This window comes from Pelophylax lessonae (assembly GCF_965119305.1).
Source record: "Pelophylax lessonae genome assembly, chromosome: 3".
In the NCBI taxonomy this organism is placed as follows: Eukaryota; Metazoa; Chordata; class Amphibia; order Anura; family Ranidae; genus Pelophylax; species Pelophylax lessonae.
Window position 1 is genome coordinate 262,966,450 of NC_138770.1, and position 17,817 is coordinate 262,984,266.

The 17,817-nt window shown below is 37.5% G+C and overlaps 1 protein-coding gene across 5 annotated transcripts in view; it reads right to left on the minus strand.

Annotated features, from left to right (window-relative positions):
• Window positions 1-454: 454 nt before the first annotated feature.
• The window catches only part of MECOM (MDS1 and EVI1 complex locus), a 759,445-nt gene continuing 742,082 nt past the window's right edge, over window positions 455-17,817 (minus strand). For all 5 annotated transcript variants that reach the window (XM_082249190.1, XM_082249189.1, XM_082249192.1 and 2 more), the window contains 5 exons: window positions 10,245-10,414; window positions 9,616-9,760; window positions 6,891-7,115; window positions 5,664-5,847; window positions 455-1,904 (listed from right to left, as the gene is read on the minus strand). In XM_082249190.1, coding sequence (XP_082105316.1) covers window positions 1,770-1,904; window positions 5,664-5,847; window positions 6,891-7,115; window positions 9,616-9,760; window positions 10,245-10,414 — 859 coding nt within the window. In that variant the 3' untranslated portion in view covers window positions 455-1,769. The remainder of the gene's footprint in view (window positions 1,905-5,663; window positions 5,848-6,890; window positions 7,116-9,615; window positions 9,761-10,244; window positions 10,415-17,817) is intronic.

Consider the following 17,817-nt stretch of genomic DNA (forward strand, 5'->3'; position numbering starts at 1 on the left):
TTCCTGAAAGAGGTGGAACTAATGGAGAGGTAGCATGGTTCACGTGCATGAGCTTTAAACTCAAAACCAAGCTATATTCTGTATGCTTTCAGGGTAAAATGGTGGCTTTGCCTTTTTTTGTTTTTTGCCTTGATGTGCATTTGAGTTGCTTTGACTTGCTTTTGAGTTGTTTGAGTCCGTATGAGTTGCTTTAAGCTGCTTCAAAATTGCCTTGAGGTGTTTTCAGTTGCTTCAAAAACTGAATTGATTCATATGGCAGTTTGTACACAGACAAGTGTCTTTGTGCACAAGCTCTGTTGGGAGGTATTGTTAATTATTTGATCTAAAACACAGTTGTAATCCATGAAGTGTAAATGCCTTCATATATGTATTAACATTAAAAGTGTTTCCTGTAGTAAAATTAAAATCAATTAGAATTTTCTTGTACACATACTCGTCTGAATTAACACTGACCTCCAACAATGTAGTTCTTTATTTTCATGTACTTAGTCCTCCCAAAATAATGAACTAGAATGTGTAACAATTACAATTGTACAAAACAATTAAAGAAAGTACCTCAATTATTTCAAAATGAGATTACAAAAAAAATTAAGGAAATTAAATCTGGTCCCTCAAAAGTGAAAGGAAAAAAAATAAAATACACATATTTAAACAGAAATGGAACACTTCATTTTACAAATAGGATTAACAGGAACATAACAACTCACAAGCTTGCAGACAAACAGCATAAAATAACAGGTACAATTTTAATCAGAGGAATCATGCGCTCATGGAAGAAATGAAAACAATTTGTACAATAGAACAAAAAACAATTGCATTACAAAAAATTAAGTTGCATCTATTTTTCATCTCAGAACAAAGGAAATGGTAAAATAAAATAAAAAAAATGAAACACAACAATCAGCACATACATACAGAAGTTTTTTTTTCCAGACACTGGAAAATCTGTGAGTGCCTCTGACAACTTAACATGTATAACAGTGCTATCTTATGTTGACCAAAAATCATAAGTTGAAAAAAGAAGAAATAAATACAATTACATGGGTAAAAAGTCAAAACACTGACTGACAATGATTGTCTAAAATTAAAAAGGTTAAAACAATGATTGGGCAAACATTGAACGGTACGATATATTAGTGGTATCAGTGGCAAAAATGACCCTTAATGACTTAAGCTCTCTTTGAGTTCTGAACATTGTAAAATTCACAATATACACATAATTTCTTTCCCCCCACAAAGTAATTAAGACATAATTAAGGAAAGAACAAATTATTCCCTGTTATTTTTCTACATTAAATGATAATGTACATTTGTAAATAGCTACTTCTGTTTAAATACATGAAGCTTGTGTAATAGAAATTGTCTGTGTTGAAGCGACTCTTTATGTCACACTTGTAGTAAAGTAGTGTGTATAAAAAAGATTCTGATTTTCTTTGTATTTTTTTTTCTTTTTTTTTTTCTTTTGAGTGCTTGTAAATGTGTTAGGATAACACAAAAATGATCTGGAAGACTCAGGGTCCACCAAAGTCCATTAACTTCATAGTCCACTTTTTTTTTTTGCTCTGGAAATCAGCAGCTGCCTTTGCTGTGCAAAACAAAACAATGAGAATAAATAGTTTATTTTTTTTTTAATTAAGGTCACCAGACTTTTAGATGACCCTGCAGGTAATAAGGCATCCTGCTCCTCAGTCTTTTTCTTCCTAAACTCTTCCGTGTGGAAGAGACATGCTAGATGTTGGACTTGGTCCCAAGGAGGTACCATCGCTATGTCATACATGACTAATAGAGTGTAGAGCAGTGGACTCGGCAGCTGCCCTTGCCATGTTGTGCCACATGCTGGGAGAATTATGGGTTGCGCTATGCAGTGGTTCCTGGTCTGATAATGACAGCATCATAGCATATGCCTAAAACAAAAGCAAAACATTGCATTATACACATTGTAAAAAATGTAGTTTAGAGCAGTTACACACAGAGTCAATCACAATTTCCACACATGGTGTAGTTTAATGATTTGATAAATGTTATCGCTGAAAAATTAGATAAACTAAAATAGGAGAGTCTCTGTGCAGAAGTCATCATTAGCGTGCCCCAGGGGCGCCCCCATGGGTGTGTGTTTGCATTTCCTGATGGGTGCACCAGGTCCCGATTCTGTGACCATCCATCGCTGCTGCAGTAAGTACAGTATCTCTCCCCATGAATTGCCTGTTGGGGCGAAATAATTTAAAGCCAAAGGGCTCCTCCTCAGCTCTAATGTACCACATGTCTAGGGGGAGCCTTCAGAGGAATCCCCTTGCTCGCCATGCTGAATCTGGGGTCTGGTAAATTCCAGTAGATAGGAAGGGGGAATTGTGATCATGGCAACAATGAACTGAATGGGGAGGAATGAAGCTTTGTGCTGGCAGAAAATATTTTTGTTTCGGTGGGGGTTAAGATTTCTGTTGGAAGGAGAGATTTGGGGGGTGAAGATTTGTACTGGGAGGAAAGATTTTGGTGAGGGAGATAAAGATTTATGCTGGGAGGAGATTTTTTTTTAGGATGATTTCTGCTGGAAGGGGAGATTTGGGAGGGATTTGTGCTGGGAGGGGGATTTTTGCATGTTTGCTTAAGTAAATATTTTGGCTTGCAGAGGGAATTTGTGCTTTTGTTTGTGTTTTACACACCCCTGAGCCATACATCTTGTGTCTTATGTGCTTCTGACTCTTGCATTCTGTGTGTTACAAACCTCTGACCCTGTTACACACCACTGACTCTATGCATTCCCTGCATTATATGCTCACCACTGCACTATGTACATAAATACCCTTGAACTCTGTGCATTACATACTCTTGACCCTTGCACTCTGGGTATTATATGCCCCCAAACACGTAAACCTGCACTCCCTACACTACACAACCCTGCATTTGGTGCATTTTGCACTTCTGATGCCTGTCCTCTGATTTACATACTCCTAACCCCTGCATTCTGTGCATTATGAACTCCTAAACCGGCAATCTATGCGTTTCATTCTCCTGACCACTGCACTCTACCTACTCCTGACTCTTGCATGCCACACATTGCATTACACACCCCTGAGTACATGCCTCACAGACTCCCACACTATATACACTATATTGTTCATTTCATACTTCTAATCAAAGTGTTCTTTGTCTCAACAGTTGCTTGTTGCTAAGCAGTCCTTGAGAATTTAGTTAATGTTCTTCTTTAAGGTAGGCACAGACAAAGTGTTAGCTCTATGTTTAATTTAATTGTGCACAAAAACATGTGTAATGGAAACATTTCTTTTTTTTTTTTAATGACTGTGCTGAGGATTATACATGTCTTTGAGACTCTGACTTGTGTCACAGCAATTAAAGCATATACAGTTTTTTTGGTAAAATGTCCCTTTAAGCTCCCCCCCCCACTCACAATTTGAATATGTTCACTACAAGTTAATCTCTTTGGAGCCCCCCAAGGTGCCCCAAGTATTTCACAATCCTAGCAATGCCCCTGCTTGCACTGCTTCTAGCTCAGGTTATATTAATGTATGTATACCATGCTATAAGCAAAACATTTTCTAACTGTAGAATGGGTCTTGTCTGTTTAGTAGAAGAGGACAGGAGTTGCTGGTGCTGGATATGTCTTTAAACTGAATTGCAATGTGTATTGTTATTCTATGGCTAAGGGCTTTATGTCTGAAGTATGTAAGCACCTATTATTTAATATGGCTGAATAAATTAATTGAATTGATGGAGGTGGTGTGTGGAGACTCAGGTCTTTGGAACTGTAGATCCCTAAAAATATGACAAAGCATAATGTGTTGCTCGTGTGCACTCAGAAATCAGTTGAGTCTGCCTTCTCCTAACATGGACAACTAAGACAAGATGAGATAGTAAGAATGGACAAACAGATAGGGAGATGACCACATGAATAATAAGTGTATAATGAAAGAGATATATATTTGAAGAAATATGGGGTTATGTAATGTAGTCAGTTTAAATCATTTTAATGATTCCTTTATTTCATTTACCAGACAGCAACAATTCAACTGAATGAATGAGAGCCCGCAGACTCTGTTGTCTCTCGCTGCCTGGTAATGGCTTGGTGATCTATTTACTACTTGGATTGGGACAGGTCACTTGTAATGTCTTCCTGTTTTAGCTGTAATTGACATCCCCATTGCCTAGTTACCACATGCTACAAATAATTCCCAAACGGACATAGTTGACGCTGCTCCTGATGATGCCACATTGATGAAATGCGTAGAGCATCACTACGTCACTTCCGCTGTACACACTTCCGGTCTGTGAAATGTACGGCACTCTGGAAATACTGTCTTCTTTCAAAGCTCAATTTTCTGTCTGTTTTTGAGTATTTATTATTACTTCAATAAACCATTCATGTTTGTGGAATCACGCTATGAGTTATTTCCATCTCTATAGACCTGTGGTCACTGGGAAGGGATTTCCAAGTGAACTGGCATTTGTGGTGCATATATTCAAGGTCTCCAATACTGGGCATACATAGAAGAAGCTATTTTAACTGTGATTGATGCTTGCTACCCCAGTAGGGGTTCGTCTCTCTGGTGAGTGCGGTCCTGGGAGAGAGGGGGAGCACACATACTTTCACAGTCATGATGCACCATTGAAGATTGATTAACCACTGGCAATTTGTTTATGCATTATTCATTTTTCATATGGCCTTTTTATTTCGGACTTCTATGTATATTTTTTGCACAAATGTCACTTTTTTGCACTTTGTCACTTTATTGATGCTTCCCTTTTTTGGGGTACTTAGTCATATTTACAACTTTTAGCCATAGCACCTTCACTTTTGCACTTATGCTGTTTTTTTATGTTTATTTATTTGGCGTACATATTTGCACACACCTTTGCTGCACCTTAGCACATTAAATTTATATATTTTTTTGTACTATTGATACTTGTTATATTTGCGTATTTTTCCTCATTGTCTCACATCTTTCCTGTCACGAGGCAGCCCCACTTATCCCTCCCTTTTTTTATTCACAGTTTCCGTTATATTTGCTTATTTCTTCATTTGTTAATTTTAATTAAACGTATTGTACCTCTGAACTGCCAAAAAATAGTAGCTCTGATAACTCAGTGCCCAAGTTTTCAGTTCCCTCCAATACACAGAGCATGATGCTCTCTAGTTAAAGATAACTCTAGTAAAGATACCTATAATTCTCAATACTGTATCAACTGTATTATGAAATAAATTATCAATACAAATAATCCATTTGAGATCCCTAGTTGCCCTGGCAGCTACCAAGTAATAATGTTGCACCCTGCATAACCATCAGGTTTGCACCAGTGTTCAGGAAGGGCTGAGAACTGTAAGGCCTTGTGCAGACGAGCTTTCATTAACATCATATGGGTTAAGCATATCCTTCCAAGTCTATGAGAATGCAAAACCCAACAGAAGCAGGTCAAATGCAGGTTAGAAGGAGGTCAACTGCAGGCCAAATTCAGCTGCCAATTAATTTTGAATGATCTCAGAAGCATTTAAAACTTATTTCAAACTGATATTATTGACACAAGCCCTGAATGCCCTCTGGCTTTTCAAAGTTAGAACAATCCTTAAATATAATGATTTACTCCTAAATGGTAAACTTGAAAAATAGAGATGGATTTTACAATCTTTATGAAATCATAAAATAGTTTACCTGGGACTTGGATTTTCTATATAGTGGCTGTTTTAACTCCTCTGCCAATTGGGAAGCAGTGAAAGCAGCAAGGTCATCATCATTATATTGACTGTCATCCATTTTTCTCATCTTAAGACTATCTGTGAAGTGCCTTATGTGGTCTAGGGCAGACAGACCAGTTTTGAAATCATCATCATCATACCTGCAAAACCAAGGAGACCAGCTAAACATCTTTAATCCTGGATAAAAAAACATTTTTTTACAAAACATAAGGTATTCTAACAAGGGGGAAAAAAATAGGCTGGCCTCACAGTGAAGTGTGCATATTAAAGTGCATTACACACTGTACCTTATGCACTGCCATTTATTTAGAATGGCATTTTTAATGCACAAATACAGTAGGTGACTACAACATAAAAATGGTGCATGTCCAGTTTTTTGTCTGTTATAATGTGTTGGAAGACAATTCAAAGTTATACCGCACAGACAGTCATACGAAATAAAGTACCTTAACATGCGTGTGGTAGTCTACTGCAACAGACCATAAAGGTGTGAAGGGATTCTAAAACATTTTCTACTTATACTAAAACCTTAGCAATTCTAAGCAATTACTTACAGTATAGGTGCAGTCATTACATACATGAGCTCTGCTACCTGCTTTACAGTGCTACACAATGGTTGTGTTTTACTGCTTCTTGTTGCAATGCAAGTCAATGAGTTGAAAAACTCCATGAAAACAAGGCACCCTTTGAAGCAGATGTCTTATCTTATATGTATTAAAAGAATAATAGGATAATTGCACTGAGCTAGTCAGAGCTCCCCCAAGTTGCTACAAATGTATATATTTAAAATATCAAACACAATAAAGGGAAAGCTTGTAAAAAAAATTAAAATTACATAAAAATAATTAATTTGTTTACTGAAAACACAACACTTTGCTTGTAGCAGATTGCTAACAGTATGCCTGTGTTCCTGTGCATGGGGCTTTTCTGACTATTCATCAAATACACTTAGTTCTTAAACCTACCTAATAACACATTTATTTGGTCTCTCCCAGGGTCCCGCAGCCAGCGGAACGCTAAACACAATTTGTAAAGCATATTACTGTGCTTTATCAATGTGCCAGAGTTTTTTTTTTTTTTATAATGGATCCTTAGTCCAAGGCTTGCAGTGAAAATCAATGCTCTGAAAACACATTGGGTCAGAAGTGCACATTGGAGAATTCAGGTAAACAAATGCACCAACCTGTTGGGGGAGACTTTGCAGGTTAATGTAGCCTTGCTCTCCTCCTCAAAGTCATTGTCATGGCAGTTTTCAAGCAAACTTGAATTTGGTTCCTTCAGTGATTTCTCTGCAGGGTCAGTCTCCTCATCATCTTCATCCAGAATAGCATCATCCTCTATCTCATCATCATCCAAGATATCAGAATTTTGACCAGCTAGCATAATTTTATCATGGCTCCCATTCATCCTAGGTAAAAATAAAATATCAATAAGGTTAATATAAACCTCAATAGAGTGGATTTGAGATTCTACATCACTGTGTTTTATAATCAACTGTCACAATTTGCTTAATAAAATCATTGTTTTCACCTTTTTTCCTCCATTTAATCTCAGTTCTCCTGATTTCCTGCATCGTTTTTGCAGTCTTGTCCTTTCTACATGCATACAGACTAGCAACTGCTGCACATGTTTCTCAGGTCAGGTTGCATCAGTATATCTTGTCTGTGCTATGTCTGTACACTGCAATGTGCAGTGTTTATTGCAATAGCATGTGACAGGGTGACAACGCAACAGTGAAAGAAATAAAACCCCTTGGAGTCTAAAAGATTAAAGAATCCCACCAAGTCATCACACTTGATAACACTTGCTAGATAAGAGTCTATAACCCTACCAAATTATGAACATGCATAATTGCTCCTGACAATACAGGAGTGTAATAGAGGGATGGAGCACTGTCACCCTATAATAGGAAATGCCTGAGCAAGGACAGGACCACTGGGCATTTTTTGATTAGAAGGTGCATATTTAAAAATGTTGAAAATAACTTTTGAAATAAATATTATATTTAATGTCTACTTTATGAACACAGTGTAGTTCAATACATGCTTTAGTAATCATTTTTAATGTGATTTGAACCAGCAAGAGTGTAAAAAACGCTCTTGTCTTTCCTTTAGGAAGCTATTGTTTCCTCTGGCTGATTGGCCTTTACTCTGTGTTTAAAAATGGGAACCAATATTATCATTTTGTTTTTATGGGTAAAAAAAAAAAAAAAAACTATCATTGTATTATACACTGAGCTCTACAGCTCTTAAGCTGCACTTACTAAAATCACTAAATCTATTTTGGCATCACCTAAGCAGTTCATATATAATGCTCTCTTACAGCTTTGTTAAAGCCATTTAATCATTTGTAAGATTCCATTCCAATTATAGGACAGAACAGCTTCTATAGCTACTACATAAGGGGCTTTTTTTCTTAGCAAATAACCTGTCTGTTAAATCATCTGTAGCCACATTGGAAATGATTCAGTAATTCTCCAAATTATCTTGTACACTTCCCAGACAATGGGTTTCCTCTGTATATTAAGACTTGACTATTCAGGCCTCTGTTTTTCTTTGACATCCCTCTCTTCTTGAATACTTCTCCCCCACCAGGATACATGAAAAGTCAACACAGTTAAAAAGGGATCAATGTAAAAAGTCAGGAAATGATTTATTTAAAACTGAAAGGCTGAATAAGCAATGAATCCATCGGCCTCAAAACAGGATAATTACTGGCAAGTTCAAAACATATGGTGACTACCTCTATCTTTTATCTGAGTATAATAATTGTGCATTTGGACCACCAGCAGGAACTGGAAAAAAATAGTAGGTGGCATTGCCAAAATAATGGTGCTAGTTATGCTACATCACATTTCTCATGGATGAATGTTTCATGAACTGGACCCAAAGAAAGGAAAGCTTTATGATTGAATAAACAGATTTGCTAATTACGTCTCCAAGTTCAGTAATTTGCCAGGGATAAAATATCCATCAAGCACAGTCAGAATGTTGAATTCTGAAAAGGAAACACTGGCTGACCCTATGACCCTTACTTCTTATTAACTTCCTGTTTAGGGACATGTTGTGGCCAGATGTTTAATGCAAGTCCCCAATCAAAAGACAAAGGAAATATGATCAAAAAAATACACTCAAACTTTTCACCACAATGATTTACTTAAAAATGTGATCATTATTTTTTTATATTAGGTTCATTGTAATTTTAGAGACTATTGATTTTCTTCTCTCTTTAACGAACAAGGCTGATGTGTTTTGTACATCATATACAGTAATAATCATCTCTGCTATTAATAAAACTTTGTTTCATTTAAATACAGATCAAAAGACACCTACAGTATGTATTTTGATTATTTGCATTATTATTTATTTATTTATTATTTTTTTATTTTTTTTTTAGCTGTATCTAAAGATCTGCCTTTGTATTCATCTATATTCTGAAAAAATGAATAGGCTACCCATCATCCATTCCCACAAGATAATAAGATGACTACTGGCCATAAGATGACTACTTGGTAATGTATGTATGACAAACTGTAAAATTACAATCACAGGAAACTCTGATCACTAAAGGTAGATACAGACGTTTATTTAAATATAAATGGATGTCTCTTATACGGTATATAATAAATATATATATATATATATATATATATATATATTTCCGCATCTTTCGATTTAGCAAGCCAATGGTCTATCAGTGTCTGACAGCTTTTTTATCTTGTTTATGATAAGGCAGAATAATCATTCTCTGCTTTCTGCTTCACAACTAGATGCACACTATATCAGGAGAATATATTGAATGTTATAAATTCGATTTTTTTATTACAATTAATTACAATTATGGTTGTTATTTCAGACAAATGGCTAAAGGCTAATTATATAGACTATCATATTTCAATTCATTCTTACCTATCTTCAGAGTTTAAAGGTGACTGCTTGCTATGGCTGCTGTTGCCAATAAAATTTCGGATTTCTGTAAAATAAGAATCTTCCTTGTCATCCAGAATGGCTCCTGTGCCTTCAGACTCTGAATGAGGGGATGATGCAGCTGTACCTATTGAGGAAATAAAAAGGTCAATTCTCATACTCCCACAGTGCAATAACACATACTGTGCATTGTGTCGATAAAGGCTGAGCTGAGTCTTCAGGCATAGGGAGGTTTGGGAAAAACACCATTTACACAAAAATGTGTCTAGGGTCAATGAGTAGAAAAGATGAAATCCATGTGTACACTCAACTTCCTATTGTCTAAAAAACAGACTCCCTCCTGCAGCCAGACTAATCATATAATAAATATAGCAACACCGCTGTCTCACAACCACACACATGTATGAAGTGTAGGGCCTTACATTTCTTTCAAACAGGTTTTCTATAAAAGAGGATCAGCAAACACAGCTTGGCCTTTGCTTTATGTTCATTTACAGTAATACTTTCCCCTGACAGCCCATTTTTCATTTTTATTTTCTCAGTCACATTAGAAGCATAAAGCATTAAATGAACACTCTTATGACACTCATCATAGATTAAATATGACATACCAGAGAGGTTTCCATTCTCATGTTTCTTTAGATGTCGATCTAGGTTCGTTTGCTGACCAAAGCATCTATCACACAAGTGGCACTTGAATGGTTTCTCCTTGTTGTGAATGTTGCGGACATGCCGTTGGAGGTTTGAGGAGATACTAAAAGATCGGTCACAGTATTTGCATCTAGAACCAGGAGAAAGAGGTTGGTGAGCAAGGTTTAACACAAGACTCATCACAGCAGGTTAGATCAAACAGCACCTTGGTTGTATATTTATGTTAATCCAACTTTGCAGCTGGGATTCTGATGTAATAATAAGCTACTATAGCACTTCAGAGGAGAGTGTATAGAAAGCATTAGCTGTCCCAGGCACTAACAGTCTTTCAGTGCCAAGATAATTACAATAAACACAGAGCTGAAAATATGTATGTGGGCACAAAATAAAATGTTTTTTTTTTTATGCCAAGTGAAAATGAAAGGTAGGGTTGATTGGCTGCAACAGACAACAAAGACACCTCTTCATTAAAGCCTAGTACACATGGGTCAAATGTTGGGCAGCATTGGCCAGTTCAATAGAAACTGGTTGACATTCAGCCCATTTGTACTGCAGTCGTTCTGACAAAAGCCAGCCAATCGGGGCAAGACTAAAAAAGATCTGCCGAAGGGCTCCTGTTCAGCGCTCCCAGCCAAAAAGACGAAGGGACATGACTAAAAAAGATCTGCCGAAGGGCTTCTGCTCGGCGCTCCCAGCCAATGACCAGAGTCTTCTGGCAGGGGGGCAGTTCCCCTGTCAGAACACAACAGAACAGCAGGGGAGATATCACTGGAGCGCTGGGCTGTAAGTGGGTGAGAGAGGATTGCTAAAGCTCTTATAGGAGTACTGAGAGGCTGAGCCAGCTGCTAATCAGGCATCTGGCTGAATCCCAAAAGTATTGTTGGGATCCCTCCAGAGCCTGGACCAGCTCTTTGATGTCAGCAGACAGCAGGCTTTTGCCCACTGGTAGCTGAATCTGGGTCACAGGAGTCACAGTGCACTCCTGTGACCCAAAGGAGAAATATGGTCAAAATAGCTTTGTCCATACTCCTTGTTTAAGACATTTATGGAAATGGAGATAACGATCTAATTCTGCAAAGTATTTTAAATGTAACATATAATATTTTCAGTCATTCTTTGTATGTAAATGTAATCAAATAATCTTCTCAAAGTTCATTAATGTTTTCAAAAACCTTACTTCTATGTATTGTTTCCCGTTATTTATGTGCCTGGGGAAGCCATATTTGATCATTATATGTTTAGGCTCTGCTTTCTGCTACATATTGGCCCTGCTTTACTGCACCTTCTTACAGAGCAAATCTATGAGTCAGCAACTCACTGAAAACAATGCACTGCCTGTGGAGCTGAGTTTTTTTACAAGTTGGGTCAAATACAGAGCTTCCTCTACTGGGTATTTATTAAAATCTCTATATTTGATACCAAAAAATATTACTTTTACATTTAACATATGAAAGGAGCACATGTTAAAAGATCTGCCGATTTGCCACTACTCAGTATTGCAAGTATATTAGAATTTCATTTTGTTTTATCAATAAGCTAAAATGTAACAATACTACATGATTAGCTTCATGATAAAAAAAAAAAAACAGGTAGTACAACATATATGGCCCTTTTTTCCAAATGCTATGTTTAAATATATTGATATTGAATATAAAATGTAACATGAAAAAAGAGTCTATCATGAGCCCCCTGCCAATCTACAGTCAGTTTGTTTTACTCCAAAAAGTGACTATATTCTATCACTGAAGCTTTTCTAGAAGCCCCTTTGCACATTTCAGTAAAGCTGAAAAACCTAACAATGTATCTCCCTCATAATTCAAGCTGACTTGCATAAAATAGATGAACTGGTTTGTAGAGACAGACAAAAATCATTGCATAACAGACACATGAGTGGCTTGTGTCAGCTCTCAAGACAGTAAACACATCTATAAAGGATCCTTGAAATTATGAAAATGGATATGAAGCAATATCAAATTTTCAGACTTATCCATGCAAAAAACACATAAGGCCTGTAATATAATCTATCCAGAACTCTGTAATTGTATTCAAGTATTACTTAAAGATAAATGGCAGTCAAATAGCCTAGAAAAGTTGCTCCCATGGCAAAGAATGTGTCCGCCTAATATCAAAATGACCATATGTTTCCTTAAGTCAATCGCGCTATCATCCCTAATAGTGAGTGGGACACACAGTCCCAACATATGCTTGAAACAACTTCACTGGTATAAGAGTAATATTGTACTTCCCACATGCAAGATGAAAAAACTGCTGTTTCTGGGTGTCTGATAAAACAGTAATGTACTTTGTAATCTGTACAGACAGTTCAATGCACCAAATGTGTTTACACAACAAATGGCATACTCCAGCTCATATAATGCTCCAACCACGTGCAACTTATATAGCACCCATATACACTGCCTGACCAAAAAAATAAAAAATAGAAAAGTCGACACCTGGAATTAACTAAGAAACTAACTAAACTAAGCAGATAGTTACTGCATGTGCCCAAAGAATGAGGTCAGCTGACTACCTGAATATACTGAATGACCAGGTTATTCCATTAATGGATTTTTTTCTTCCCTGATGGCATGGCATATTCCAAGATGACAATGCCGGGATTCATTGGGCTCAAGTTGTGAAAGGTGGTTCAGGGAGCATGAGACATCATTTTCACACATGGATTTCCACACCACAGAGACCAGAACTTAATCCCATTGAGAATCTTTGGGATATGCTGGAGAAGGCTTTGTGCAGTGGTCCGACTCCCCCATCATCAATACAAGATCTTGGTGAAAAATGAATGTAACACTGGATGGAAATAAATCTTGTGACATTGCAGAAGCTTATCGAAATAATGCCACAGCAAATGCATGCCGTAATCAAAGCCAACAAAATATTAGAGTGTGAGACCTTTTTTTTGGGTGGCGACTTTTTTTTTTTTGGCCAGGCAGTGCATAATGGGCTAATTACAGAGTATACACGCTTGGTAGTTCAGTTATTCTACCCAAAATGGCAGCATAAATAGAATAATTAGCAACATCCTATGTTGTGACTTTTGAGCGTATATGGAAGTCCAGCAAATTTCCAACTAGGCCAGCATGGGGAAAGAGACAGTGGTTGTGCAACCTACATGGCTTAAAGTAAAGCCCCGTACACACGTAGCGATTGTCGGCCGTAAATATTCAGCCGCCGAACGATCGGCCGATTGTAGGCTTGTTAGTATGATGCTTCCGACAGCCGACAGCGCATTTTCGGCCGAATAGAATCTGTCGTGCAGGCATTAAAATTTTTGTTGGCCAACACCAGAATGGCCGATTGTTCGCCAGTCAGTACAGATTTCGGCCGACAGACAGCAGATTTGCAAGACTGGGCATGCTCAGAAAAGAAAAAAGACAAGGAAAGTTAACCATCACATGACATCACTTCTGCAGTCGGCTGTTGTTGGCCGACAAAATTCGTGTGGAGTCTTTTGCAGTTTTCAACAGACACGACAGCCCTGGACAAAAGACGGACGATCGTTCAGCCGACGATCGGTACGTGTGTACGGGGCTTAAGGGTCATGCAAAGATGTTCAACAGAATGCCTCTGATTTGTTTTGCCGTAAAGGTATCATTAGTGGGGCATGTGTCAACTTCATTGGATACAAAACTAAAAAGCCAAAAAGCGGGGTGTGTTCGTAGACTTCCTCTAATGTCCTGTTGCATCTCAGGAGCAGGCAGTAATTAGAGATTTACCTAATTATATACAGACAGCAAAATCCAAAAAAACTGATAGGGTTTTCAACCCTTCTCTACACTATGATGAACTAAAAAGAGATTTAGCTGTACACATACGTTTGAGGCAAACACTGGAAAAAAAATCACATATTGTCTGCTACAGCCAAAATGATTTGGATATGGATTGAAATATAAATCTGACATTGTGGGTCCTGTGACTGACTATGGGCAACAGAGAAAGTCAACACATCTCTACACACATTAATTATCACTGGTCAGTGTATAACTACTATTATTGCAACATAGTGATTGACATACCATCAAGAATGAAAAGGCAAGAAAATAGATTCTTATTCTCAATTACCACACTACACAAGTGTTAGCTTATTTAAAGAAACCCTATTACAGCTTTAAAAAATCAAGCTAGTTACCCTCTGAAATAGAAAATGATAATTGCATACCTCTACAGAAGGCGGCAAGTAAAATCTGCCTTTTGCGTCATGCTGTTATCCAACATTTGCAGGTATGTTGGATAACATGTCCCCCAACTGGGCACTTGGGTTCCCCTAACCAGCTGCTTTTTCCTGTAGTGTCATTGCAATGGGCAGAAGAAGCAATGGCACCCAGAGGGGGACACGCTACCTGACAGTCTCAAAAGCATCAGCAGCCATCCACAGAGCTCATGTAAACAATAAAGATTTCAGGTTGCTTGTAGAGTAGCCAAACAATGAACAGATCACTCTTATAGGTTACTGTGTTTTGTCTTATTAAATAAGTCTGTCATTTTCAGTGTATATTATGCCAAGGATTTTATGGAGACCACTTCTAAGTTCCAATCTAATGTATAATATCTATTGAAAAGCCAAGAAATTTTAATATGTTCTTTTGATGAGGAGGGATTCCATATATAATTGTGTTTCTAAATGTTCAACTTATTTTTCAAATTATTTTGTCAGCGGTTGGCACCAAGGTTTTGATGTACACATTTCCAGTAAACAGAAACAAACTTCCTTGTTCTGTCTACTTTATTCAATCACGATTTTATTGTAATTATAGGATAGGGATTGTTGGGGAAATAGCTTGTTTGGTAAGATACTACAGTGTGCTTGTATTGGCAAAGGTGATTCAAATTGTAAAATGAATACCATGTGTTAAAGGGATAATTTACCAAAAGATGATGGTAAAGATTTCAACATGATCACTGATTCACCAATCCTCCTTCATTACTAAGCTACTATAAAACTTAGAATAGTTTTAGTCATTCTAGATTGTAAGCTCTAACGAGCAGGGCCCTCTAGTTCCTCCTGTTTTGAATTGTATTGTAACTGTATTGTCTTCCCTCACATTGTAAAGCGCTGCGCAAACTGTTGGCGCTATATAAATCCTATATAATAATAATTACATGGAATTAATCTAAAGGGACATGCACTCAACCTCAGCCTGACTATCACACGGCAGCAGCTAGTACAAAACATATAGTCACTTCCACCAGTCTCTCCGTGTGAGGTGTGTTGAGGAATTGTAATCATGTGACCTATAAATAAACATTGAAAAAAAAATATACAGAGAGTGATTTTATGATTTTATTTATAACTTAAAGCGTTTGTTACCCCAACACTTTGTATTGCTGATACATGCCTCCTGTAGCACATACATGAATGAGAAAGCATGCTGTTATTTTTGTATTGCTTCCTTTGTGTGAAATTCCTGGTGTTCCTGCTAGTCCCCTTGCTTTCATATTTAAAAAAACTGACCACACTAAGCAGGAGAGCACACCATCATCAGTTTTCTAGCTATGCTGGGAACGCTCCTCCATTGTGTACTTTCCTCCATTGATCATGCTTGTCCTGACATGCCCCCGCTGCACAGCCTTTCACTGGGAAGCTCAGTGTGCTTATGCTTCTCCTCCCCCAGCTCTCATGCAGCTGAGAACAGAGGGAATGTAATCACTTGTAAAAAAAAATATAAAAAGCAAAAAAAGTATTTATTATTTTTTATTATATCTATACAAAAATGTTTTGCCTTTAATTTCTATTTGAAATGGAATGGATTGTTTTACAAGGTGATCACTTTCTTTAAAAAAAGGTCTGCTCTTACATGCCTGTCTTTTATAATAGGCACTGATGACTTACAACTATTTTAATACTACATGAAAATGTAATATGTATTATTTTCAATGGTAAAATATTTATGATCGTGGAACTTTCATTCCTTGTTCCCTACTTACAATACTGATCTGCTTTTTATTTTACAGGGGAATATAATGTTACTTTGTCACTTTATTTTAATGTTTATAGTTTTTTTGAGTCCCCATTCACACTAGCGCGACTTGTCAGGCGACCAAGTCGCAGTGGGTCACCTGCCATTGATTAGCACAGGACCCGTTCTAACAGGAGCGAAACAAGTCGCTCCGACTTAGAAAAATGGTCCTGCACTACTTTGGGGCGACCTGGAGGCGACTTGCATTGACTTCACTGGTCGCCCCGGCAAGTCGTGTCTCCCCAGTGTGAATGGGCTCTTAAACATAAGCCTGATTCCTGCTTGTTTGTATTCTGAATAATAATGCACCCATGACTCAGAATTCACAAAACGATATGGGTTTTCTAAAGATGGAGAACAGCAGAAGCAGTTCACATTCAGTTTCTCTGACCTTTATTCATCCTGCTGACATATGGCATAGAAAAAAGGCACCTTAATGATTTTCAATAACAATGATTAGCAGGACACTTTAGCATGTCACTTTATTTTTTCTTTATGCTATAGCAGCTGAATAAGTTAGGGTTTCTCTGTCTCATATGTCACTGCTTCAACCAATTCTCTTGTGTGTGCAAATCACATTTTAACTTTTGAGTTCTGTAAGCAACAGGTTATTTCAGTATAGCAGGTAAACATAACTTGGAAACCTGTGAAAAGGAGCCTAGAGCTTCACTCTGGCTAAAGGGAACACAAAACGTTCATATATGCAGTTTCTGACATGTATTTCTAAAAAAATAATTTTTAGCCTTGGCCATAGTAAATGAAGAAAGAACACACACAAAACCACTATATATACAGTATCTCACAAAAGTGAGTACAACCCTAACATTTTTAAAAATATTTTATTATATCTTTTCATATGACAACACTGAAGAAATGACACTTTGCTACAATGTAATGTATTGAGTGTACAGCTTGTATAACAGTGTTAATTTGTTTTCCCCTCAAAATAACTGAACACACAGCCATTAATGTCTAAACCTCTGGCAACAAAAGTGAGTACACCCCTAAGTGAAAATGTCCAAATTTAGCCAAATTAGCCATTTTCCCTCCCCTGTGTCATGTGACTCGTTAGTGTTACCAGGTCGCAGGTGCGAATGTGGAGCAGGTGTGTTAAATTTGGTGTTATTGCTCTTACTCTCTCACACCAGTCACTGGAAGTTCAACATGGCACCTCATGACAAAGAACTCTCTGAGGATCTGAAAAAAGGAATGGTTGTAAAGATGGGCTAGGCTATAAAAAGATTGCCAAGACCCTGAAACTGAGCTGCAGCATGGTGGCCAAGACCATACAGTAGTTTACCAGGACAGGTTCCACTCAGAACAGTTCTCGCTATGGTCGACCAAAGAGGTTGAGTGTACGTGCTCAGCGTAATATCCAGAGGTTGTCTTTGGGAAATAGACGTATGAGTGCTGCCAGCATTGCTGCAGAGGTTGAAGGGGTGGAGGGTTAGCCTGTCAGTGCTCAGACCATACACCGCACAAGGCATCAAATTGGTCTGCATAGCTGTCGTCCCAGAAAGAAGCCTCTTCTAAAGCTGATGCACAAGAAAGCCTGCAA